This window comes from Leopardus geoffroyi, chromosome C3 (genome assembly GCF_018350155.1).
Source record: "Leopardus geoffroyi isolate Oge1 chromosome C3, O.geoffroyi_Oge1_pat1.0, whole genome shotgun sequence".
In the NCBI taxonomy this organism is placed as follows: domain Eukaryota; kingdom Metazoa; phylum Chordata; class Mammalia; order Carnivora; family Felidae; genus Leopardus; species Leopardus geoffroyi.
The window spans coordinates 1,336,895-1,359,731 of NC_059338.1; the positions used below are offsets into that span (position 1 = coordinate 1,336,895).

General features: G+C 59.8%; 3 protein-coding genes across 14 annotated transcripts; all 3 read right to left on the reverse strand.

Annotated features, from left to right (window-relative positions):
- Window positions 1-2,226: 2,226 nt before the first annotated feature.
- Window positions 2,227-7,809, reverse strand: FAM189B (family with sequence similarity 189 member B). 6 transcript variants are annotated; one of them, XM_045454331.1, is made up of 12 exons: window positions 7,076-7,809; window positions 6,821-6,877; window positions 6,514-6,624; window positions 6,289-6,408; window positions 6,044-6,151; window positions 5,363-5,535; window positions 5,136-5,235; window positions 4,736-4,805; window positions 4,007-4,558; window positions 3,439-3,507; window positions 3,072-3,325; window positions 2,227-2,979 (listed from the first exon to the last, which is right to left on the reverse strand). In XM_045454331.1, the coding sequence occupies exons 1-12, from the start codon at window positions 7,298-7,300 to the stop codon at window positions 2,806-2,808; spliced, it is 2,013 nt and encodes a 670-aa protein (XP_045310287.1). In that variant the 5' UTR covers window positions 7,301-7,809; the 3' UTR covers window positions 2,227-2,805. The 6 variants fall into 6 exon arrangements, with proteins under 6 accessions (XP_045310287.1, XP_045310290.1, XP_045310288.1 ...); XM_045454334.1 differs by having other exon boundaries at window positions 3,439-3,444; window positions 5,363-5,538; window positions 7,076-7,787; XM_045454332.1 differs by having other exon boundaries at window positions 4,736-4,784; window positions 5,363-5,538; window positions 7,076-7,783.
- A 448-nt stretch (window positions 7,810-8,257) lies between these two features.
- Window positions 8,258-13,491, reverse strand: SCAMP3 (secretory carrier membrane protein 3). The gene is made up of 9 exons (XM_045454353.1): window positions 13,210-13,491; window positions 12,815-12,892; window positions 11,821-11,943; window positions 11,606-11,726; window positions 10,681-10,809; window positions 9,884-10,043; window positions 9,680-9,781; window positions 8,995-9,112; window positions 8,258-8,718 (listed from the first exon to the last, which is right to left on the reverse strand). The coding sequence occupies exons 1-9, from the start codon at window positions 13,273-13,275 to the stop codon at window positions 8,572-8,574; spliced, it is 1,044 nt and encodes a 347-aa protein (XP_045310309.1). The 5' UTR covers window positions 13,276-13,491; the 3' UTR covers window positions 8,258-8,571.
- Window positions 13,492-13,850: 359 nt separating this feature from the next.
- CLK2 (CDC like kinase 2) lies at window positions 13,851-22,774 on the reverse strand. Of its 7 annotated transcripts, none has more exons than XM_045454350.1 (13): window positions 22,492-22,774; window positions 20,701-20,870; window positions 19,758-19,983; window positions 18,983-19,067; window positions 18,568-18,634; window positions 18,278-18,394; window positions 17,324-17,490; window positions 16,462-16,556; window positions 15,629-15,758; window positions 15,441-15,523; window positions 15,197-15,276; window positions 14,920-15,010; window positions 13,851-14,383 (listed from the first exon to the last, which is right to left on the reverse strand). In XM_045454350.1, the coding sequence occupies exons 2-13, from the start codon at window positions 20,868-20,870 to the stop codon at window positions 14,198-14,200; spliced, it is 1,497 nt and encodes a 498-aa protein (XP_045310306.1). In that variant the 5' UTR covers window positions 22,492-22,774; the 3' UTR covers window positions 13,851-14,197. The 7 variants fall into 7 exon arrangements, with proteins under 7 accessions (XP_045310306.1, XP_045310305.1, XP_045310304.1 ...); XM_045454349.1 differs by having other exon boundaries at window positions 18,983-19,070; window positions 22,492-22,773; XM_045454348.1 differs by having other exon boundaries at window positions 19,758-19,986; window positions 22,492-22,773.
- Between the last annotated feature and the right edge of the window lie 63 nt (window positions 22,775-22,837).

Genomic DNA, 22,837 nt, shown 5'->3' on the forward strand with positions numbered 1-22,837 from the left:
CCCATTGTAATTGCTGTGTCCCAGGGTAAGCACAATAGGGTAGGCACAATAGGGTGTGTCTGGTGCCCCGCCCTATCCCCTGGGCCTGGTGCCCTGGTACCTTATCGCAGCTCCCTGTCCTGAGGCCCTATGCCCACTCCCTATCCCCGGTGCCCTATCTGCACCCTATCCCCGCACCCTATCCCTGGTGCCCTATCGCCAAAGACCTATCCCCACGCCCTATCCCTGCTCCCTATCCCCGGCCTCCCTGGCGCCCTGTCCCTACGCGCTATCCCCGCTGTCTACCCTGGCGCCCTGTCCCCGGCCCTATCCCGGGTGCCGTATTACTGGTGTCCGCACAGTGCCTGGCACTGGTCTCGTGCGCAGTGTACATTTGTCGAATGACTAAGGAATGGTAACTTTTACAGACTTCCTTCCCACTCCACCTCCCAAGAAAACCTCAACCGGAGGCGAAGGGAAACCCCTCCGCTGCTCGCACCGCGGGAAGGGCGGCCCAAAGCGCCTGGGCTCAGGGCGTCGGCAGCCCCTCTGCGCGCAGCCGCGGGATGTGGGGGGCGGTACGTGGGCGGGACCTCGAATTGCCGGGAGGCCGGCCGCGGGCCCGTTCCGCGCGCCTATTGGCCGTCTCGGGGACGGACTGCTCTCGCTGGCCAGCCATAGTCCCGATGGGGCGCAAGCGTATTGGGGAGTGTACGCGAAAGAGGGCGCGGAAGGCTAGAAGCGCGCATGCTCCCGGGCGCCCGGCGACAGCGCTCTGTAACGGGCGACGGGGGGCGGAGTCCGCCGCCGAGTCCAGCGTGCCGGGGCTGGGCTGCGTTCCTTAGCTGGCTCCTTTGGGAGCCTCGGGGTAGGGAACAGTCAGCGCCCGGGATCTGTCCCGCGGGAACCCCAGTGCCCAGTTCCTCCCACCGCGTGGCCGTCCGGCCACTCCCCAGCACTCCCTGAGGCCGCTCCTCGTGCTGGGGAGTTGTTCCAGAAGCTTGGCCGCCTGACGCCGCGTGCGCGCAGCGCGCCGCCCTGCTCCCCGCCCTCGTACGCGCCCTGTGGCTGCCCGAGCACCGCTCCAGTAACTTGACAATTAGACCCAGCGCAGTGAGCAAAAACAAAAGCAAGCTGATGCTGGGTAGTGGCAAGTGCGCAGAACAACGTGGCACTGACGCAGCAGGGATGCCCAGTAAGGTGAGGGGGGGGGGGGCACGGCCACAGGGCACAGGTGTGCAGGGGAAGGAGGGGCGGAGCGCTCGTGTGAGGCAGTTTTCCGGAGCAGCGAGACCGGCTGTGCCTGACCCCATCGTGTGCTGGCGAGTTTGGAGACCATTGTAAATACAGCGGGAAGCCATCAGACTTCGGCAGGACTCGGTGTGACATGATTTCTTATCACTTAGCCGAGCGGAGAATGGATTTTAGCAAGAGTGGAAAGAGACCAGAGGCTGGGAGGGAGGGGGGTGGCTTGAACTAGGTAAGTGGTGAAACACGCGTGAATTCAGGATAGGATTGGGTGTGTTGGATGAGGGAAAAGATGAAATCAGAATGATTCCTAAGCTTCTGGAATGTGCAGCCGGCTGAGCGGTGGTGCTCGTGATCGAGATGGGAACAGTGGAGGAACAGGTGCTGGGGATGGGATGTAAGGGTTCACCTGTGGCCACGTTGAGTCTGAAAGGTCCCCTACACATCCAAGCAGAGATGTCAAGTTGGAGGTTGGAGCTCGTGGAGGAGCCAAGGAGAGTTGTCCGTGGACACGTAGATTATTTAAGGCCACAGGTTTTGGGAGTGCCTCTTGCAGACAGAAAACGGAAGAGGGTCAAGGGGAGAGTCCTGGGGTCCTCCAGCATTAAACTGCTCAGCAGAGGTGTCGGAACTGGCAAAGGAAACCGAAAGGGTAGAGGGAAAAAATGGGAGAACATGAGGTCTTCAAAGGGCAAAATTCAAGGGGAAAGATGCTGCTTATCCGGGTTAAACGTTGCTCAGGGGTCAAGTGACATGCAGGCAGGGGAATGGCCACTGGGTCTGATACCTTTTTGGCTACCGAACACTTTTTCGAGAGCAGTGCCTGGGGAGGGTGGGGATGGGACCTGACTGGAGTGTTCAAGAAGCGGAGGGCAGGAAGAGAGAAAACATTTTGCTGTGAAAAGGAGCAGAAACACAGATAGCTGGAAATAAATGTCTTGAGGCAATTTTCTTAACTATGAAGGATGCCAGAACAGATTTCAACGGTGACCAAGATGATCCAGAAGAGAAGGGGAAAATTGAAATTTATTGAAGGCTTATTCAGTGTATTCAGAGCTTTACAAACATTCATCTTCACAATGTTTTATGGATCAGGCAATTGAGGTTAAATAACTCGCCCAAGGTCATGCAGCTAGAGGTGGCAGAGCTGAGAGTCACCCAGATTTTTTGGACTCTTCATGCCTTACCACCCCGTTACACAGGCACACAGCCCCCTGTGCTTAAGCACTGGGCCATGCCTTTGCCCTGGCCATAGTGTCCCTGTCAAATCAGAGAGAGCTCTTTCATGCTGGGGGATAAGACTTTATCTTCCTCTTCCCATGCTGTAAGCGGGGGCCTCTCCCCCACAGCCTGAATGCCCATGCAGCACAGGACAGCAGCTCCCCTGGTCCAGAGGGGCAGAGCCAAGCAGCAGGAGCCCCCGGAGGTAGGAGGCAAAGGGATACTTCTGGGGGTGTTCAGCGGGTTTCTTTTTGTGTCAGCCAGTGCGTGGGGCGCTGGGGGTTGTTGGTCCCAACCAGCTGGTGCCTGTGGCCCCAGCATTCACCCGGATCTGTTCACAGTGGCAAGAAGCCCAGGTCAGAGCCCTGTCTCCCGGCTGCCCCCGTTGAGGCTGAGGCTGTGGGGGCGGGTGGCACGCTCCAGCCTGCGAGCAGACAGAAGGCGCCGCAGGGAAGAGCCGGAGCTCAGGTCGCCACAGCTTCGAAGGTGGAGGCTCTCTCGGCCTGGCCGGCCCCACAGGCTGTGGGGCACCTAGAGGGGGACGCAGGAGAGGCCATCAGTGTGGTTCAGCCTGAAGCCCCAGGCTTCCCTGGGTTATCTTCCCAGACTCCCCTAACTCCTACCTGCTTAAGCCCATGGGCCCCATTGCCACTGGGGTCTGGGGCCTTCTTGGACATCTGGAAGAAACGAGTGACCAAGCCCCGGCCTGGCCAGCTGCTCTTCAGGTCTCCCAGGGAGTGGGCAGGTGCAGGGCCTGAGGGCAGGGGGACCTTTCGAAAGGTGGGCACAGGGCGCCGTTTCTCGGCTGAGCGGGCACGTAGCAACTTGGGAGAAGGGCAGCGGGCTAGACGGAAGAGGCAGGCTTCAGAGCAGAGCCCTGGAGAGAGAGAGAGAGAGGGAAGAAGAGAGAGAAGATGGGAAGGGAGGTGCAGATAGGGCCAGGCAGCACTCCCCTACCGCCTGGCCCCTGGGCACCAACCACAGCCTGACCTGTATCTGCAGAGGAAACGGAAGCAGCTTCTTCCTCGAGCACTTTGGTATAAAGGTCCCTGAAGTCAGCTGGGGAGGAGATGGAGAGGGTGCATGTGCCCAGTGGACACACCCACTGATCGCACCACCCGCGGGGAGAGAGCTCCAGCCCCCAAGCCCCGTCCTCGGCAGCCTGCCCACCGGACAGGAACTAAGGTGGTCTCGCTGGTGGCCGCACCCCCCTCAGTTCCCGGAGCCCCGAGGGCAGTGATGAGCACCTGCTGTGCTGCCGAACCCCTCTAGGGGAGGGGGTAGGGAGCTGAGGCCTGGAGGGGTAACTAACTCCGGCCCAGTCATGGAATCGGGTTTCAGAAATCATCTCTTCTAGCCACTCAGTTATGATGGTGCGTTTTCAGGAAGCGAACACTCCAGAAGTGCCCGGGGCAGGAGCGAACTCACCCTTTTTTCCGCCTCTGGCACCTCAACGGTGTCCCAGATCCTGGCGGGATCACTGGCCCCAGACTCCCCTGACCGCCCGCCTGCTCCTGAACCCTGGGTGGGGGGCGGGGGCCGGGGGGGGGATGCTCACCGGTGTCGCTGGAGGTGGTGATGCCCGGGTCACTGTGGGACCGTGGCAGCAGCAGCGGTGGCGGGGGAGCCGGATTCGGAGGCCGGTGCCCCGGGGGGGTGAGGGAACCTGAGCTGTCGCTGAAGCGGCGAGTGGGGGCGCGGGGAGGGGGGGCCGCTGCCGCCCCCGGCCGGCCGCCGCCCCGTGGGACCCGCCGCCTCAGCTCGGGGAAGCAGGGTCCCACCCAGGGAGGCCAGCCTTCCAGCCGGTGGCAGCTGCGGGCGGCCGTGGGGGCCCCCAAAGGGGGCGGGGCCTCGGGGGCGGAGCAAGAGTAGGAGCGGGCGGCCCTGGGGGGCCTCCGCGGCAGGGGGCTGTCCTCGAAGGGGCCGCGCAGGCCGCAGTCCAGGCTGAGGCAGTAGCCGGCGCGGCTACGCTGAATGGAGCGGAAGAGCACGTAGTCGACAGAGCGCACGGAGCCCTGCAGCTCCAGCAGGCACGAGTCCTCCGACGGGCTCGAGCCCCCGGGGAGGTCACCGATGGCGGACAGCGCCAGAGACCCGCTGTCCATGGACACTGTGGGCGGCAGGGGGCGCGGGGCGGTACCGGCCCATCAGGGGCCACTCCGCCAACGGTTCCGCCTCCAAGGAGGCAGCTCCAGTCCAGGGCTCCACGGAGCCGCCCACCCGGCCCCAGCTTGCTCGGCCGTCCCAGGCCGCCCGGCCCGTGCCCACCTTCCCCCTTTTTGCTCACCGTCTACGATGGAGGCCACGCGCTCACAGATGCAGGAGCCGTCGTGAAACTGTGGATCAAACAGGGTGGCCTGCGGAAAACACGAGTGCCGAGGGGCCAGCCCTACACGCCGATCTGGCCACCCCGTGTGCGGGACAGAGCTCTGGACACCCAGATTCCAGTCCAGCTTTGTCACTTTGTGCGGGTCAGCTATGTGGGCCTCAGTTTCCACATCTTTAAAATAGAAATGGTACTTCCTGCCCCCTCCCGACCTTACCACGGAGAGATCAAAGATGACCCTGGACGTGCTGGGGTGACAAAGACCATGAGCACTACTGTTTTCTTTGTCCAGGGACAACAGCTCACTGAGCTTTTCAGGCTCTATCCCAGCTCCCCAGGCCACACCGAGACCCGCTCTCACCTGGCTGTCTCCTCGTAGCCCCATGACGGCCTCATAAGAAGGGGGACAATCAGTAGGGTACAAGGGCACCGGGCTGTCCATGGAGCCATTGTAGGTGATGCTGGGAGGGGGACGCAGAGGAAGGAGCCTGGCAGAGCACTCCTACTCCACAAAGCTCCCTCCCCGCCAACCCAGGTGGCTGCATTGCCCCCACCCCCCCACCCCCGCAGGACTCTGCCAGGCCTCACCTCTGGGCGTCTGTTTCCGAGCTGCAGGTATACTCTGGGGGGTAGTAAGGTGGCGGGGGCACCGGCGGTACAAATTCCTCCAAGTCCAGCATGGTGTGTAGCAGAGGGGCTGGCGGCGAGGACGTACAGCCCAGAGACCCCAAGGGGCCTGAGGCTGAGCGCTCTGGGGCCAGCTGCTGGGGAGCAAGCAGGTCAGCAAGGCCGATTTCTGGGAACACAGCCCCTAGGCTCCTGCACCCCTCCACGGCGTCCTGGCCCTGCCCCCTCAGGCAGCTGGGCTCCGGCCCCTCCCCCAGCCAGCACCAGCTCTTCCTCTAACGTCCAGAAAGTCCTGGCTTTATGGCCCCATCTCTGTCCAGAATTGCCACCTGTCCTCTGCTCCTGCTCCAACACTGACCCTTTATCCTCATCCCCACCTAGGACCTTCCTTCTGGACTCCGCCCAACTTGTAGTCTCACTGTTGGGTCACATACTTCCCCACTCCCTGTCCTTCTCCTCCTCGTCCTCCCTTGGACGCCCTCGACGCCGCTACGCTAGGTGCTAGACGTGCCTAATAAGTGGCCTGCAGCCTCCGGTGCGCAGAAGCCGGTGCCGTAGCCCCCATCCCCTCGAGCCCGGTCCCAGCCCATTCACCCCTGCCCCCATCGTACCTGCTTGGCTTTGACCCCAGCTCCCCCTCACCGTGTGCACGAGGTCCAGGGAGAAGATTTGGATGCAGCAGACAATAGCTGAGAGGGTACAGATGACGGCGGCACAGATGGTGAGCCCGCAGACGCTGAAGAGCAGGTTCTGGAGGAAAGAGGAAGACGGATGGGAGAGGGGCCCGGGGAAGGGTAAATCCCCCGAGTTCTGGGCCCGTGAGGCAAAGGTGAAAACCAGGATGGTGGGGGCGAAAGGAATGGCTGAGGTGGGGCGCGCATGCTCACCTTGAGGGCCCCTCGGGCTTCGTCACAGGTGGAGTTGGGGGCAACTTTCAGTTCCTGCCCCGACTCTGGACAGGGCCGAAGCAGGGGAATGGAGGGGCAGCACACACAGACCTTTCCTTCCTGAGTGGGAGTGGGGAGGGTGAGGCAGCCTGAGTCAGGACACACCCAGGGGTCCTGCACACCTCCCCCAACCAGTTCTTTGTGACCCTCCCTTCTCAGTCTCACCATGGAGCAGTCTTGGAAGTCTCGGGCCAGCTGAGCGTTCTTACAGGAGAGAACAGAGCCAGCCATGCTGAGCATGACACAGAGCACCGAAAGCAAGGAGAAGAAGGAGACCTGGGGGGATCAGGTGCACGCTCAGGGCTGGGGCCCTCAGAGGTGCCCTCCACCACGGGTGGGCCCCTCCTTCACAGACATTCATGCCTGGCAGGCACAAACTGCACAACCAGTTCGCTTCTCCCGGGCGTCTGTGGGCCTCCCCTCGGGTGCTGGGCACCTGCCTCCCGGTGGGCTCCAGACCCTAAACACCTACCACTAGAGTGAATGGCCGCTTCCAAGACACAACGCCAACTACCCCGGAGAACGCCAGCTGGGGACAGAGTGGGTACAGGCTCAGCCTGGCAGGGGGAGGCACCCGAGTGACCCCTCACCACAGGGTGCGCCCAGCTCTATAGGAAAACCAGAAGCCCAGAGGAGGGAGGAGGGGCCAGCTCCTGGACTGGCAGCTAGTGTGGAGGGGTGGGGCCCCAGGAGCCTACCCCACCCAACCACCGTGCACCCAACTCACCGAGAATCCAGCCCAAGACGGGCAGGACCTCTTGATGCTCTCGGTGGTGGTGACGGAGGAGGCCACCATGCTGAAGGTGACCACCAGGATGCCCAGGAGCACCTGAGCCAGCCCCAGCGTGAGCAGGGCCTGCAGCCAGGGTCGGTGGAGGCGGAGGTGGGTAAGGCCCCGGGTGCTGGGTCGACTGGTCAGCGAGCGGCTGGAGTCACTGGGCGAGGGCATCATGCCTGCCGCGCGGTTGCCTGCGCCTCGCTCGGGCTCCACCGGCGCTTGGGAGCATCTCAGAGGCGCCCAAGGCCCCGTCCTCTCTCTTCTCCACCCTCCTCGCTCTAGAGCCGACCTCCCGGATGGGTCCCCCGGGGCATGGCCCAGGGCCTCCAGCTGGGCGGGGGCCCAAGGGAGGGGCGTCACGAAGGGGTCGAGGGGGGCTCCCTCCCCACCACGGGCACCGGACGGGCACCGTGCCCGGGACGGCGATGAGGACGCGGGGGCGCCGGCTCATCGCATCTCCCTGGAGAACGGGGGCGCCGAGAAGGGCAGGTCCAGGCGTGAGGAGAGGCGGCGGTCGGGAACGCGGGGCAGGACGGGGAGGGTGGGAAGAAGCGGGGAGGGGTCCCAGGGGCCTGAGACCGCCTGGCGGGGAGAGGCCGGGGCGCCGCCGGCTGCCCGGCCGCCCGCCCCGCTCCGCTCCCCCCCGCGCGACTCGCTGCGCTCCCCAGTCCCGGGCGGCAGCAGGTCCTGCCCCGCGGCGGGGCGGGGCGGGGCGGGGCGGGGGCGGGGGCGGGGCTGCGCGGTGCCACCAGGGCGTCGGCGTCCGCCCGCAGGCCCCGCGCAGAGGGGGCGGTGGGGGCGGGGGCGGAGCCTGCGCGGTGCACCCCGGGAGTCGGCGTCCGCCCGCAGGCCCCGCGCAGGGGCGGGGAGGGGGAGCCCCGCGGGGGCGGGGCCGGCGCGGGGCACCCCGGGAACGGGCGCCCGCGCCGGCCCCGCCCAGCCCCTCGGGCCCCGGGCCCGCGGCGTTCCTGGCAGGGGCGGCGGCGCCTTGGCCGTCGGTGGCGAAGCCGCCCGCGCCCGGCCCGGCCCTCCCTTCGAAGCTCACGCTCTGCTTCCGCCTCAGACCCCGCCGCCGCACTCCGCTTTCTCTTCCAAAGACCTGGTTCCCAATAAAGATGCCGGAAACGGGGATTTGAGTTCCAGTTCCACTTTCTTTTTATTTAAATAACCGAAGCAACAGCCTTGGCACAGCAGAGGGACGCTGGGTTGGGGTGTGTAAGAGCTGGCAGTAGTGTGGCCTAATTGGGGGGTGGCGGGGCAAGCGGAGACTGGGTCACAGTGGGCTCCCCGCATCCCGAAGTCAGGGTCAGCAGTCACGGCCGTGGGAGCGGGGGGCACTAGAAAGAAGGCCTCGAGCAGCGCGCCTCACCAAGTCCCAGAGACCTCAGGGAGGGGGGCTAAGTGAGCTCCCCCGAGCGGCAGGGCCAGGGCAGCCCCGACGGGCGTCAGGGGGCTCGGAAGGCATTTTCGGCAGCCCCGGCGGCTGCGTTGGCAGCTGCGGTTCGCACCGCAGGGTTGGAGAAGACCCCAGCGGCAAACTCTTGCTGGGCCTTCTGGAAGCTGGCACCTGTGCGGCGGTACAAGGAGTGGATCTGCAAGTACACGGCGCGGTCATTACCGTGCGCTCTGCTACCGTTATCCCCACCCGACAGCACCACCAGCACTCGCTGCCACTCTAGCTATTCGTCCTTGGCTCCCTCCCAACACACACACACACACACACTTCCCCAGAGGTCCATTAGCAGAGAAGCCTCCGGTCAGCCAGGCCCTCCCGAGTTCCTCCAGAATGACCGCCCCTCCCCAGGCCCCTCGGCGCCCATGATCTCACTCTTCCCGCCCACCTCCCCACCTCGAACACAGCCTCTCACCCGCTTCAGCATCACAATCCCCAGTACAGCGATGCCAGTGAAGAACAGGGCGACCAGCAGCATGAGCACGGCCACCACCGGGTTGGCCTTCAGCACCACCAGGGCGGAGATCCAGCCACTGCCAGGAGGGGAAGGGGGCGGCGGTGAAGAGGGTCCACTCCCGGCAGGGCCTCAGGCAGGGCCTCAGTCCTCCCCGTTTCTTGGCTGGCTAGGGAGCAAACGTGCCCTATTCCCACCCATCCCACCAGGGGTCGCTCCCCTGTCAGCCTGGCGGCTCTCCAAGTACCAGGATCCCAAACTACATCCACTCTCTTCAAAGTTCACTTCCAGCTTCTGAACGACTGGCTGCGGGCTCTCCAAGCCTTTCCAGACATCCTCGCTCCAAACAGGCCTTTCTGTTGAGGGGGTCTCTGTCCCCTCTTCAAAAGTGCTTACGCATGCTTCCCCCAGGAAGCCGTCTCGGGTTGGCCACATGCACCTTTCCTCCCCCAAACCTATGCCTGTCTAGAATTCTGACTGGGCTCTCTATCCTGGAAGTAGGTCCCGTCTCCCTCGTGAAGCTAGCAACTCCCAAGCGTAAAACACCACACCTCCTCCTCCTGAACAACCCCTACCCCAGTACCCAGGGCTGACTTGGTCTGGCGGAATGAGGGAAAGGGAGAGGGTGGATGGCAGCTTCACGGACCTGAACCCCCAACCTGGGATGCCAATGGCCTGCAGGACAAAGAGCACATCCTGGACGAAGAAAATGAAGAAGAAAACGAAGAAATTGAATGAACTGTCGCTCCTGCAGGACAGAAAAAATGGGGAGGGTGGGAGAAGAGTTAGGGCAGGAGCAGCAAACGTGGGGCCCATCTAAGGTTCTCCACCACCCCTGGCCTCAGCTTACCGGAAGGCCTTATACATGGGCCGGTACCAGCACACAAAGGAGCAGGGTGTGAAAAGGAGGGCCCAGAGGATAGAGAGCCCAAAGCCCGAGCCATTGCTGGTCTCCACGCAGAAGCTGGCCAGGCAGGCAAGAAAATTCAGAAGAAGAGCCAGCGTGCTGCCTGAGGGATGGGGGTGCAGGACGGTGAGCCTGGATGGCAACGAGAGCCCCCCTTCCCGTAGGAGCCCCCCACGCCCTCCTCGGCAAATACGGCAGAGTAAGGAAAGCGACTCCTGCCTTCACCAAATCCTCAACTCAACAGGGGAGACAGGTCTCTTTGCAAAGACACTTAAAGGACTCAGAAAATGTTTACGCACCGGAACAAGAGGCGGGGGAAGACAAGAACACACTTTTGCTAGGAGGCTGGAGAACAGCTTCTAGATACTACAAAAGGAGTCACCCAGGAAAACTCCCGGTGAAATTAGCCTTAAACTCAGAAGTTGGGAGGCGCTTGGGTGGCTCAGTCGGCTGAGCGTATGACTTCAGCTCAGGTCATGATCTCACCATTCATGGGTTCGAGCCTTGCATCAGGCTCTGTGCTGACAGCTCAGAACCTGGAGCTGCTTCGCATTCCGTGTCTCTCTCTCTCTCTCTGCCCCTCATCTGCTCACACTCTCTCAAAAATACACATCAAAAAAAACCCCTCAAAAGTCGAGCAGAGATGAAATGCTGAGTTCTCGGAGAGTGGGCACTGGGGCAGGAAAGACGTAAAGGTACTACCTGCACTCTTCCTCCAGAAAAGGCTTGTCCCTACTCACACATCCAGAGGTAGTACATGGTGGAGACGGTCTTCTGAAATTCTTGGGGGATCTCCATGGAGATGTCCTGGAAAAAGCAGGGCTGGACCGGGCAAAAAGAAGGTAGAGGGGGCCAATTGTTCTGTCGAGCTGTAAGGCACAGAGAGAGCGGGAAGACGCCAGCAGTGAGGCAGAGACCAACAGGGGCGTCACCATCCTCCCTTCCACCCCAGGTCCTCTCTTCCACCTCCAGTTCAGGGTCCGAGGAGACAGACGAGAGTGGCAGAAACAAGGCTGACAGCGTTTTCTATTATTTGCGACTTCGCAGGACTGTCAAGCGCTTTGCACGGATGGCCTCGTTTCCCTCTCACAACAGTCCTATCCAACAAGCACGAGCGTTATGTTATCTTTGTTTTACAAACAAGGAAACAGGGGCACCCGCTGGCTCGGTCGTAAGAGCCTGTGACTCTCCATCTCAGGGTCGTGAGTTCAAGCCCCATGCTGGGTGTAGCGATCACTTAAGTAAGTAAGTATTTTTTCAAAAAGTAAGAAAACCGATGGGCACTTGGGTGGCTCAGTCGGTTGAGCGTCCGACTTCGGCTCAGGTCGTGATCTCACAGTTTGTGGGTTCGAGCCCCGCGTCGGGCTCTGTGCTGACAGCTCAGGGCCTGAAGCCTGCTCCACGTTCTGTGTCTCCCCATCTCTCGGCCCCTCCCCTGCTCATGCTCTGTCTCTGTCTCTCAATAATAAATAAATGTTAGGAAAAAAAGTAAGAAAACTGAGGCACTCAAGATTAAGTAACTTACCTAAGCGCTCATAGGCAGGGAGTACCCAAATTCAATTAGTGCCCAAATTCAAAGTCAGCAATGTGGCTCCAGAGCCCACTCGCTCACATTCGTTTTGCTCCTTAAAAGTGTGGAACACGCCCCGCCCACGGACCGCTTACCGGCTGCGCCCCCCAGGGCGGCGTGCTGCAACTCCCGCTCCCTCCGATCCAACTCCTCGGCCTTCCGGTTCAGCTCCTCCTGCTTCTTTAGCAGCTCGGCTGTGGCTGCTGCAGCTGAGGCCTGCCCAGTGTGTGCGGGGGGAGGGGGGAGAGATGTGAGCCCTGGGCCCAGGTCTGGCCCCCACAGCCCACCCCCACTCGCACCTGCTGTTTACCTGGGTGCCGTAGGAACCATAGTTTTTGGGTTCTGTAGGGCTGAGCTTTCTGGAGGACTGCAACGAGGGAGCCGAGGCGGGAGGCAACGGGGCTGCGGCCGGAGGCTCATACGCTGGTGGGGGCTGTTGGTTTTGGAAAAGGCCTTAGGGATCACCTGATCCCTCCCGACGCAGGTATCCAGAGACTGTCTACCTCTGCATCTGGGTCCCCTTCCCCGCCCCCTCCCCCACAGAGAGCCAAACCGGTCAGCCCTCACCACCCCTCACATCCAATTCCTTAGCCGGGACTCAAGACACTCATCCACCGAACCCACCCCCTCCACTTTTTAAAGCTCTTGGTTCTTATTTTATTTTTTTTAATGTTTATTCATTTTGAGAGAGAAAGCGTGGAGGGCAGGGGTGGCGGGGGGGAGGGGGGGGGAATGGGCAGAGAGAGAGAGAGGGAGACACAGCATCCGAAGCAGGCTCCAGGCTCTGAGCTGCCAGCACAGAGCCCGACGCGGGGCTCGAACTCACCGACCGCGAGATCATGACCTGAGCCAAAGCCGGAGGCTTAACCGACTGAGCCACCCAGGCGCCCCTCTTTCCTTTTTTAAAGTCTCGGCACTTTCTACTCCAGTGGAACAACAGGTCCAGCCCTCACTGCTTGCCTTCTGGAGGCACACCTAAGCCTGACTCGTTTACTCAACTCCAACCAGTCCCATAATTTATTTTGTTCAAAGAAGCCTCCCCAAACACAGCCTTGGTTCAGGCCCTGTCAGTCTCCAGCCACCCCCCACCCCCGGCCAGGACTACCACTGAGAGCTCCAACGGGATCATTGACCCTGGTGTCTCCAGAAGGATCAGGCAGCCCAGGGCGGACCGGCCTCTCTCAGGGAGTTAAGATCACAGCGTCCCTTCCTTTGCATGCAGAAAAGTCCCCTGTATCCCGACAGAGTGAGCTTACTGGCACACCCTCCCCTTCCTTGTCATCCTATGCTCTCCAGAACCTCACCTCCCGGGTCTCAAAAGGGTTGTAGACGTCAAGGGTGGCATACTGCGGGCTGGGTCGGTGCTGGATCACAGCTGGGTCCTGCGGGCAGAGAGCTGCGGCTCAACGGGCACCTGGTGCCTCTGGGGGAACTGACGGGGGCCTCTCCTAATGCCTGTGGCTCGTTGGAGGCCACGCCGTTGCCCCAACATTTGCCCCAAACCCTTCACCGCGCTCTGTTAGCACCAGCTCCTTACAGGGGCACGGCCCGCCCCCCGCGTGCTCACTGGTCTGGAGTCACCGTCACCCCCACGTGGCGGCCCTCCCCCGGCACAAATGTCAGGAATGGGAATACAACAAGTTAGCCCGTCCAGAAGCGAGAGGAGTCGGCCGAGCTACCCAAAGAAGGCCGGCGTCACCTGAAAGGGGTTGTCAAGCTCGCCGGGCCCGGCGAAGGGGTTTCCGCCGTCTCTGCTCTGAGCCATGTTTGCAACTGCAACCTGGGCCGCCCCTGCCCTCCACGCCCCTGCGCGGCGGCGGCGGCGGCGGCGGCGGCGGCGGCTCCCGGAGCTCCCTCCGCTCCCGTCGGTCCGCCCGCTCCGCCGTGCACGGATTGGCCGCGGAGACCGGAAGGGTCCCGAGGATCCCCGCAGCGGCGGCCGGCTGCGCCTGCGCCTCCGCTACGGGCGAGGACGGAAGCGCCCCACGTGACGCCGCGGCCCCGCCCCGCAACGAACTACACGTCCCGGCGGGCCTCGCGTCGGAGGGCGGGCCCACCAACCGGCTGGAGCCGCCGCAGGCCCTGCGCCCGCTTCCGCAACCGGAGTCCGGCTGGCCCGGGCCCCTGCCCCCCGGCACAGCACTCAGACGAGTGCCCCCGACTGGCCCACAGGAACTCCCCGGCCCCCGCAACCCTCTCGCGACACACCGGACGAGCCTGCGGCCGGGCTCAGGACGGTGCAGGGGGGAGGATGGACCCCCTGGGTCCACAAACTCAGAAGGGTGGCCGGTCTTATCCCTCCAGCCCAGCGTCCCAGACCTCGAACTCCAGGGGTGGGGGTCGCATGAAGCACGTCATTTTTATTTCACAAAGACTGTACAAAATTCCTTATAAAACATGGGATAGATGCCACCCGGTCACCTCATCCTGCCCTGTCCAGCTCAACAGCGAGGGGGCAGGTGACGGCGGGAAGAGTGTAGGAAGGAACAGCATTCTGTACAAGGCTGGGGACGAAGCAGTAGGTACAAGTTCTTCCATATTTACACTATTTCACATATTCACAGGTATACAGGGAGCCAGGAGGAAGGGGCCGGCTCCGGCTCTGTTCTCTTATATAAAAAAGCACCAGTGTCCTGGACTGGACACCCACTGCTGCAGGACACGCAGGGGGGCCCAGGGCCTGATCGTCACCGACTGATATCCCGACTGGAGTCCCACAACTTGGTGTTGGGTGGCTCAGCCCGAAGGCGGGCGAAGAAAGGATGCTGAAGGGCTTCACCCAAGGTCAGCCGCTTAGCAGGTTCATACTCTAGCATGCTTTCAATCAGATCGAAGAGCTGGTGGTGTTCCTCTGCCTCGGAGGTCAGATACCGCTGGTGGTGGAGGGCAGGGAAAAGGTGAGGCACGACGCCTTACGGTTCCTGCCCTTTTTCTTCAAGGCCCTAACTTTCAACCTCAGAGGACCAAGCCTCTGCCGTTATGAGTACTATTGGGAACACGACCTTACGAGCGCTGCGGATACTACTGCTCGACTCCCTCCCACTAGCACAATTACTCCTTCATACTCTCTGAAGGTTCTTTCTGCTTGTACATCCTTGTCAACGTCATGAATCTTCTTTAGCTCCTCGTTAAAACGTAAGCTCTTCAAAGGTGGTTTATTCTTTTCTGTCTGACCTACAGAACCCAGGACATTACTGTGATCTCTGGTTGGCTCAAGAAATCCATGGCTATCTAACCTCCTTCCCTCCACAAAACCACTCCCTCGTATCTCTACGATACCCAAAGGGGCATTTCAGTTTTCCCCCTTCTTTCCTAACCCTCTCTGGTGAAGTGCATTCCAGGGGCAAACCACCTGAAGAAGGAAATGCCCTCTGGCCAGTGGGCGCAAGGTATCCCCAGCCTGGCTCACCCGCAGTGGTTTGCAGTTTTCTCGCACGTAGCGCCCTGCTGATGTGTTCTCATCCCAATCCAGGCGGCCCCGATAGAAGTATTTCTGCTTCCTAGAGGAGAAGGGGAGGTTGAGGAATCAGGAGGTTCCTTTTGTTGGGGGACATTTCCCTTATTCCCCCATCTTACAGTAGCTGGGAGGAGGGAAGGTATCAAAGAAAAAAGAAAATGATGTGAAATCGACCAATTTCGAGGAGAGAAAGGAAAAAGGGTTAAGCTCCCCCCAACTCAAGGTTCACCTTGTCTTCCGGATCATCCGGGAAGGGATAGGACCCAAGATCCTTTCCATCATGGCTAGATGCTCTCTGTTGTCATGCGTCTGCGAAACAAAGACAGAACTGAGCACGGTGCTGCAAACGGGCTGCTGAGGACCAGCTTCCGGGATGATTAGCAAAGGGGAAGAGTGAGCAGACAGGTCCCTGGCAGACAAGGAACCCAGGCAGGAAAATGCCAAGTGGGGACATAAGACACTCCACCGCTTACCTGGAACAGGGTGAAGCCAACATAGTACTCGAAGATGATGCAGCCTATGCTCCACACATCACAAGGCTGTGACCAGCCCAACTCTAGTGGGAATGGGAGGAACAAGGTGTTAGACGGTGCTTAGGGGGCCCCACCCTCCCCACCACCCACCCTTGGACGAGTCCATTCCCCTACTCGCCCCCACTTACCGAGGATGACCTCTGGTGCTCGGTAATGGCGAGTGGAGACGATGGTACTGTGGTGTTCATGGTCAAAGGTGGCACTACCAAAGTCCACCACCCGCACAGCTGTGCTCTTCACGCTGCGTTCATCTCGTTTCTAGGAGCAGAGCAGGAGGAGGATGGACCCAGCCACCTGAGACCAAGATTCTACCACTACTCTTTAGAGTGCTTTCAAGCCTGAAAAAAAGCAACTTCACCCCCTGCTTGCTCCCATGCACAAAGGAGAATCTGCTTTACAGCTTCCCCGTATCCTGCAGGTAACTTAGGAGTGGGATCATGGGAGAGCACACAAGTCCCTGTGTATGCGGACATTTCCCATGCACTGGTACTACGGTGCTTCTGAAAATAGGTCCAGAACTGAGCTGTCCTACAGAGAAAAAAAGTCCCAACCAAGTATCTTGAAAGCATTTGCTCTCTATTGGAAAGTTCTCTGAGCTCCTCCTTCCAAGTTCTCTTCCAAATTATATCTTCTTAAACCTTAAAAAAAATTTTTTTTTTTTTATGTTTATTTGTGTTTGACAGAGAGAGACAGGGAGACACAGAATCCGAAGCAGGCTCCAGGCTCTGAGCTGTCGGCACACAGACCGACGCGGGGGCTCGAGCTCATGAACCATGATCATGACCTGAGCCAAAGTTGGATACTTAACTGACTGAGCCCCCCAAGCGCCCCTTAAATCTCTCCCTTTCACTCTATTTTGGTATTCGGGCTTACCTAGTCAGAGCCATACTGGGAGAGAACATGGGAGAAAGTAACAGGGAGGAGAGAGGGGCTTTAAGGCCCGGCGGCCTGTCCATCTTACCTTCTCTAGGTTGTAGGTGAGTTCATAGTCTGAATTCACAAACAGAATATTTTCGGGCTTGAGGTCCGTATGTGTCAGCTTGTTATCATGGAGGACTGCAGGGGAGAAGACCAGGTCAGGGTTGTTCCAGGTGGCCAGGGCTAACTGGCACCAGTGACCCCAAGCTTGGTCACCTGGCTCAAAGCTGGTGAGGAGGCAGATCCAGAATCACTAGGCTGCTTTCTGCCCTACTTCCAAATGAAATGCCTGGTCTAAGAAGCACAATGCTTATCAGCATCAGAGAACAAACATGATTCTCAACTGACGTACAAAGAGTTTGCTACGCATTGCAGTTCTGTTCCTTGACGTGTGTGCCTATCTGACGTTCCGTGAATTCAACTCTGGGAAACTGCACAGTCAGGAAGACCCAAGGAGAACCATGTACTTGTGTCTGGACCCCCCCATCTGGCCCCTTGTTTGCCTTAGTCCCTGGCCGCACCTGCTCTGGTGGAAACAGAGAGCATCTCAGCTCAGACAAACGTAAGCCTCTAGCGAGGGCAGACTTTTTGTCTCTTTGTGCTTGCAACCTGACTTCTACTTCCCCAAGAGAGGGAAATGAAGGAAAAAAGAGGTAATCCGATCAATGCTTTGATTTCAAAGGCTTTCTCTTCCAGCTCCTGCTAGGCTGGATGTGGAGGAAGACCAGTCGGTGACGGTGAGAACACTGGTCAGGGAGTTAAGGAGTTGTCAACAAGACAGTGAATGAAAGACCTGCAGATAATCGAGCTGACGGTTTAGGGGCTTCACCGCTGCTCACTGACACAGAAGAGGCCCAACAGAGGGAGGGGCTGCCCCAGAGTCCACCTCGGCCCGCCCCACTCACACTTGACGGCCTGGCACAGCTGGAAGGCCATGTGGCGCACTTGGTGGATGGGGTAGGGCAGGTAGTTGTTGTCTTTGAGGAAATCGAAGGTGCTAAGGCCCAGGAGCTCAAAGGAGATACACATGTGGCCATGGTAGTCAAACCAGTCAAACATCTGGACACAGAGGCTGAGAAGAGATGAGGGAAGGGGGAGGTCTGATGAGCTCCTATCTGCCCGCCACCCTTCCAACAAGGAGGGGCTGCAGGGCTGCTGAGTCCACATCCGCGGGTAAAAACCTGCCGGGCAGTACGACCAACACAATTCAGTTCGGCCAGCGAACGGCCTTTCTGGCAGACCCGAGGTTCATACCATTTTCCTGCATCATTTTAAAGAGTTAAAAAAGATTCCATTTGCTGAAGAGCTGTTGGTGCCGGTCTCCGGTGTGGACCCCGAACTGTCAAACTGTCATTCCTAAACCCTGACCCCGGCTCCCACTCCTGAGATCCATTCACCATCAGCTGCCAGTGGGCCCCGTGTTTATACTGGCCGTCTCCTTAATGCCCTTCTTCCACGTTGGCTTACAAAAGGCGCGTGGACACAAATGTTACACGTAAGTGTCTGTCGCCTCAGCAACACGGCTCTAGATTATCAAAAAGCTCAAGTGATTTTTCACGGAAAATGTTGACTCTCAGTCTCAGGGCCATTTCCAGGGCAGAGCTCTACAGAGGCCACCCTGGCTGGAGCCAAAGTGCAGAGCAATCTAAGTGCCCTGACAACAAGGGGAACAGACTAGACAATGGCACACACCCTCTCTTCCTGCCCTAACGTCCTACTAGTCTAAGATGATGACGAAAAGATGAATGGATGAGAAGGCCCAGGACTCCCCTGCCTGCCTAACCCAGGCCGGGAGGGTTTGGGTTCTCCTGTACAGGAGTGGAGCCTCTCAGACCCCCACACACCCCTCTGCTGCTTACTTCTTATTGTCAGGGTCCTTCTCGTTGATCTTCTCCAGGACGTTGATTTCAAGTCGAGCTGCTTCCTTATACTTTTCCACGTTCTTAATGATCTTCAGGGCGACTCGAGCCCCACCCCTGTGGTGGCCAGAAGAGGTTTTTGCTGGGTCATCAAGAACATCTCAAAATGAACGGGGCTGTCCGGGGATTAAGAAATCCTACCTTTGGCCAATCAGCAAAAACACCCCCCAGACTGACCCTCAGCACCTCGCCACGCCTAGGAGTACGGAGCAGGGAGGGGCTGTAGTTACCTGCGATGGTCGACACACTGGACAACCCGGCCGAAGGTCCCCTCTCCCAACGTGCTGACAATTTCATCTGAAATGAAACAGAGCAGGGTCGGGGAGAGGGAGGGAGAGAAGGTGGGGAATGAGCTGAGTTGGAAGAAAAAAGGGTACGGCAACCTGGGGTGAGATGAAGGAAGGGGGAACAGATACAGATGGTCACAGGGGAAGAACACCCCTGTGTGATTCCCACCACCTTTAACCCAGGGGCCATGAGAGCTGGGAGTGGACAGCAGAGGTCAATTCTCAACAGCAACTCAAACCACCCAGATAAACAACACCACTGAGGAAAGGCAAGAGGCTGTGACTTGGGTTGGCTCGGGACGTTAGGATGGCTATGGGACCATTACAGGCTATAGGATTGTTACGATTTGGCTTGTACATCGCTCTTGTAGCCAGTCCCCGACGTGGTAGATGAGGTGGCCCTCAGCGTCGTCCTCTACACTCTTGGCTCTCCGGCTGCTGTGCTGCTGTCGGGGGGCGGGGGGGGTCGGAGCAAGCCAGGTGTCGGAGCGGGGGCCGGAGGGAGGCGGGGTGGGTGGTGGAGGGGTCACCGGTCACAGGCGCCCAGCCAGGGGGGACAGACGATGATGGGGGACAGTGGAAGGGAACACGTCAGATGCAGTAAGGCGGATCGGGGTGAGAAGAGAGAGCGGCGCATAATCCCAAGTCCCCAAACCCAAAACGGGAACAGGGAGAGGAACGGGCAGAGCAGAGAAGTGGTGTCGTTGCCAGTGTCACCCGCAACCCCATGCTCTACACAATGCCCTTCCAGGCAGGCACCGATCTCCCTTTGCCCCCACCCGAGCCCACCTACTGCGGGGCCGTGGAGCCCAGAGCTTGGGGGAGAAAGGCAATTCACAGGCAAGGTCTCCACTACGCAGTGGAGGCGTCTGGGACAGAGGAGCTGTCCCCCACACGACAGGCCCAGCATGCCGAGGAGGGCACCGAGGTACAAATGCTCCGTGCCCGTCCACCTCCAAAGCAGACTCCAGGGCCCTCCGAGAGCTGGAGAGCTTCCGAGAGAGCAGAGACTCAGTGCCCACCTCAGCGTTCCTGCCCCAGTGCTCAGCTAAAAACGAGGGTACTTCTCACTTACCAGGGTCCTAGAGGGCCGGAGAGGAGTGGGGAGAGGAAGGGCCTGGGCGAGCACTCACCGAAGACGAGCGGCTGAACGTCCGGCTGCGCCGCCTCCGCCGCCTGTGCTTCCTCCGGCTGCTGCGCTGGCTGCGGTAACTGCTGTCCTCCCGACGGTACTCGTAGGAGTGCCGGTAGTCCGGGTCGTAGCACGCTTCCCCCCGGTCCCGGCTGTAATCGTTGCGCCTGTAGCTGCCACAATATCGCCGGTCGTACACCCGCCGGTCCGACGAACGGTCATCGTAGCTGCTGTTGGACAACAGACACCCATTAGGTGCATCTGTTCAGGCCACACTCCTTGCCCCACGACAGGACGAGGTCCTCCCTCAACAAGGACAAAGAACGATGCTGGAAGAACTGCTCTCAGACACTCATGGGGCCATTCTGAGGACCAAGGACCAGAGGAATGAAATCATTAAGAGCGGACGAGGATCCCCACACCTGCATGCCACCAAGACCCCCGAAGGGACACAGGCAGAACCACTCCCTCTGGGGGCCTCCCCCACCCCCCGCCTGCCACTAGTGACGTAACAGATGGAACAAAGAGCCATTTCTTTCCTGAGTCGTTCCTGACTGACATCCGATTTTGCTCCAAACTATCCTTAACCCACCCCTCCCACGCTGAACACGCAGACCTCACTTTGTCTTGTCTGTTATGTCATTAGCTATCTCTAGGCCCTGGTCTTTTACACTTCCTCTCCCTTCGCCCTAGACACTTCACCCTGGTTCTTGAATTACACATCCTGCCCCAATCCAACCAAACCTGCCAGATGCTTCCTCAGCCCCTTACCACGCCCTTCCTCTATGATAGCACTCTTAACACCACAGTGCAAACGGCTCATTCTGATAACAGTCCTGAGTGGCCCCTTACCCCAACCGCTCAGCATCTAACCCATAAATCTCTGCTGAATAAATAAATGAGCGAGCGACCCCGAGGAGGGGTGTTTCCCCCTGAAGCCTCACCTCCGGGAACGGACGTGGTAGCTGTCTTCCCGCCGGCGCCGCCGGGTCCGGTCACTGCTACTTGACCAGGAGCGGCTTCTTCGTCTCTTATGCTTCCGGCTCCGATAGTGTTCGTGGTAACTCCCCCGGCTGCCTCGCTCTGAGGAATGGTACCTTCGGGGATGAGGCATCTGGAAGAAAAGGAGAAAGAGAAATAGTGGAGACAGGCTCAGGGTTTTCGGAGCTCCCCTCCAAGCACTGGCTGCCCCAGGGGCGCGAAGCTGCTTTCTGCTGCCACTCCCACCTCTTTTCACCTCCCACGACTTCCTTGTGCTCGCGATTCCTCTTCGATGGAGTACGTATCACTTGACAACTCCGCTAGAAAACTCTAGGAGCCTGCCCCGCGCCCCCAGCCCTTTCCTCTCATTGCTCTCTGGACTTTCCTCAAACTTGGCTCCGTGAAGTCTTCGGGTCGGGGCCACAGCTCATTCCAGGTGAGACTGTGTAATTGATGCACACTGCCACGGTTCACCCCTGGCTGGAGTCGAAGCTCCATCGACTCCATGCGAGTTCCTCACAACCCAGCAGGGTAACATTTTAGCATATGCGATCACAATACACGTTTTACAGTGAAGAGTGTATCTCTACCTCCCCAACTAGACCATTCTGTATCCTGTGGGCAGCAATCCAGCATACCTGGTGTCTACATGTGGTGGCATACACCAAATATAAGCGGGCTCCAGGGATTTGGGTCTGACCTCTTGAACTGCCTTAATCAACTCTCACTGGCTATCACCACGGGCCAAGCTCCCCTCAAAAGTTTTTAATACAGAAGGCCCCAAGCTGCAGTCTGATTTCCATTTGCCCCTCCCCTCCTGCTTAGGAAATAGAGAATAACTGGTTTTTAATTAGTATCAGCACTGCTTGGCTAAAAGCTGGCCTCCTTCCAGTTAGTTATTGGAATCGGAATGGCATGGTGCACAAACGCTTTTCTTCCTTATAGGAAAGAAATCAAGAGAGAAATCACTGTCACAATCCAGAAAGATAAAAATATGACAGCAAAATAAAATTCAACAGGCCCAGGGACTGAAGTCTTGGGGGCGGGGGGGGGGGGGGTTAGGTGTGGAAAGGCTTAATGATTCCAACATCTGGCTCTCATTCTGAGTTTTCTACTTCCCAACCTCCTCAAATTGAGGAGGGTGATATCGGACTCGGTCCTGGTCTAGAAGGCCTGTGGCAAAGATGCACGCTGCAGATTTCACCCCCTGCCACAGGGTAACCCAAGCTTGTTCAGCACAGCCACACAAACATCCTCTCGGCACAGGGCACACTGCCACCAAAGTTTCTCACGCCCCTCCCCACCAGAAGCACCTGCAGTTTACCTTTCCCAACTTATAAACCTTTCCCCCCCTCCTTTCTCGCTCAGAAAATCCAGAACGAACTCTTGGAGTCAAACTCCTTCCATGCCCTCCCTGTGACACGGCGGGTCCTCCTCCTCTCCAGCCCCGCTCCAACTTTGATATTCTGCTCTTTCTCCTCTCGGGAACCGCTCCCCTTCCTGCTCCATCACCCCTTCCCCTCCTCGGGCCCCTCCCAAGTTTGCTGGAGGTCCTCCCGGGTCCGCCCGGGTCCGTCCAAGGCACGCTCCTCCCACCTCTGCTCCCTACCCCTCACCTCCGCCGCTTTGCAGGTCCCTACCCTCCTCCTCTCCTCTCGCCCCGCCGCCGTGCCCCCAGCCCAAGGCTACCCCCGCCCGCCCCGCGGTCGCCATCTTTCCGCGCGGCCCCGCGGCCCGCCAGCCCGCGCGCTCACCGTTCTGGCGGCGAGGCCCGTGCGCTTGTCCCACAGGAAGTCCGTGATGGCGGCGGCACTGCGGCCGGAGTCCCGGCACCCCCGCGGCGACGAAGTGCGGCTCCACCCCCCCGACCCGAGACCCTGGGACCTCCCGCCTCGTTCCCGGGCTCCGCTCCAGTCCCGCCCGCCCCGGCTCCGTCCCCGCCCCCAGGGTCCGCTCGGCGCCGCTCGCACCGCCCCCGCCCGGGGCCCGATCCCAGCTCGGTCTCCGGCTCTGGCCTCTCCGATCCGCCGCCGCCACCGCGAGCGCGCACGCACGCACGCACGTACGCACGTCCCGCGCCCCCGCCCAGCTGCCCCGGGC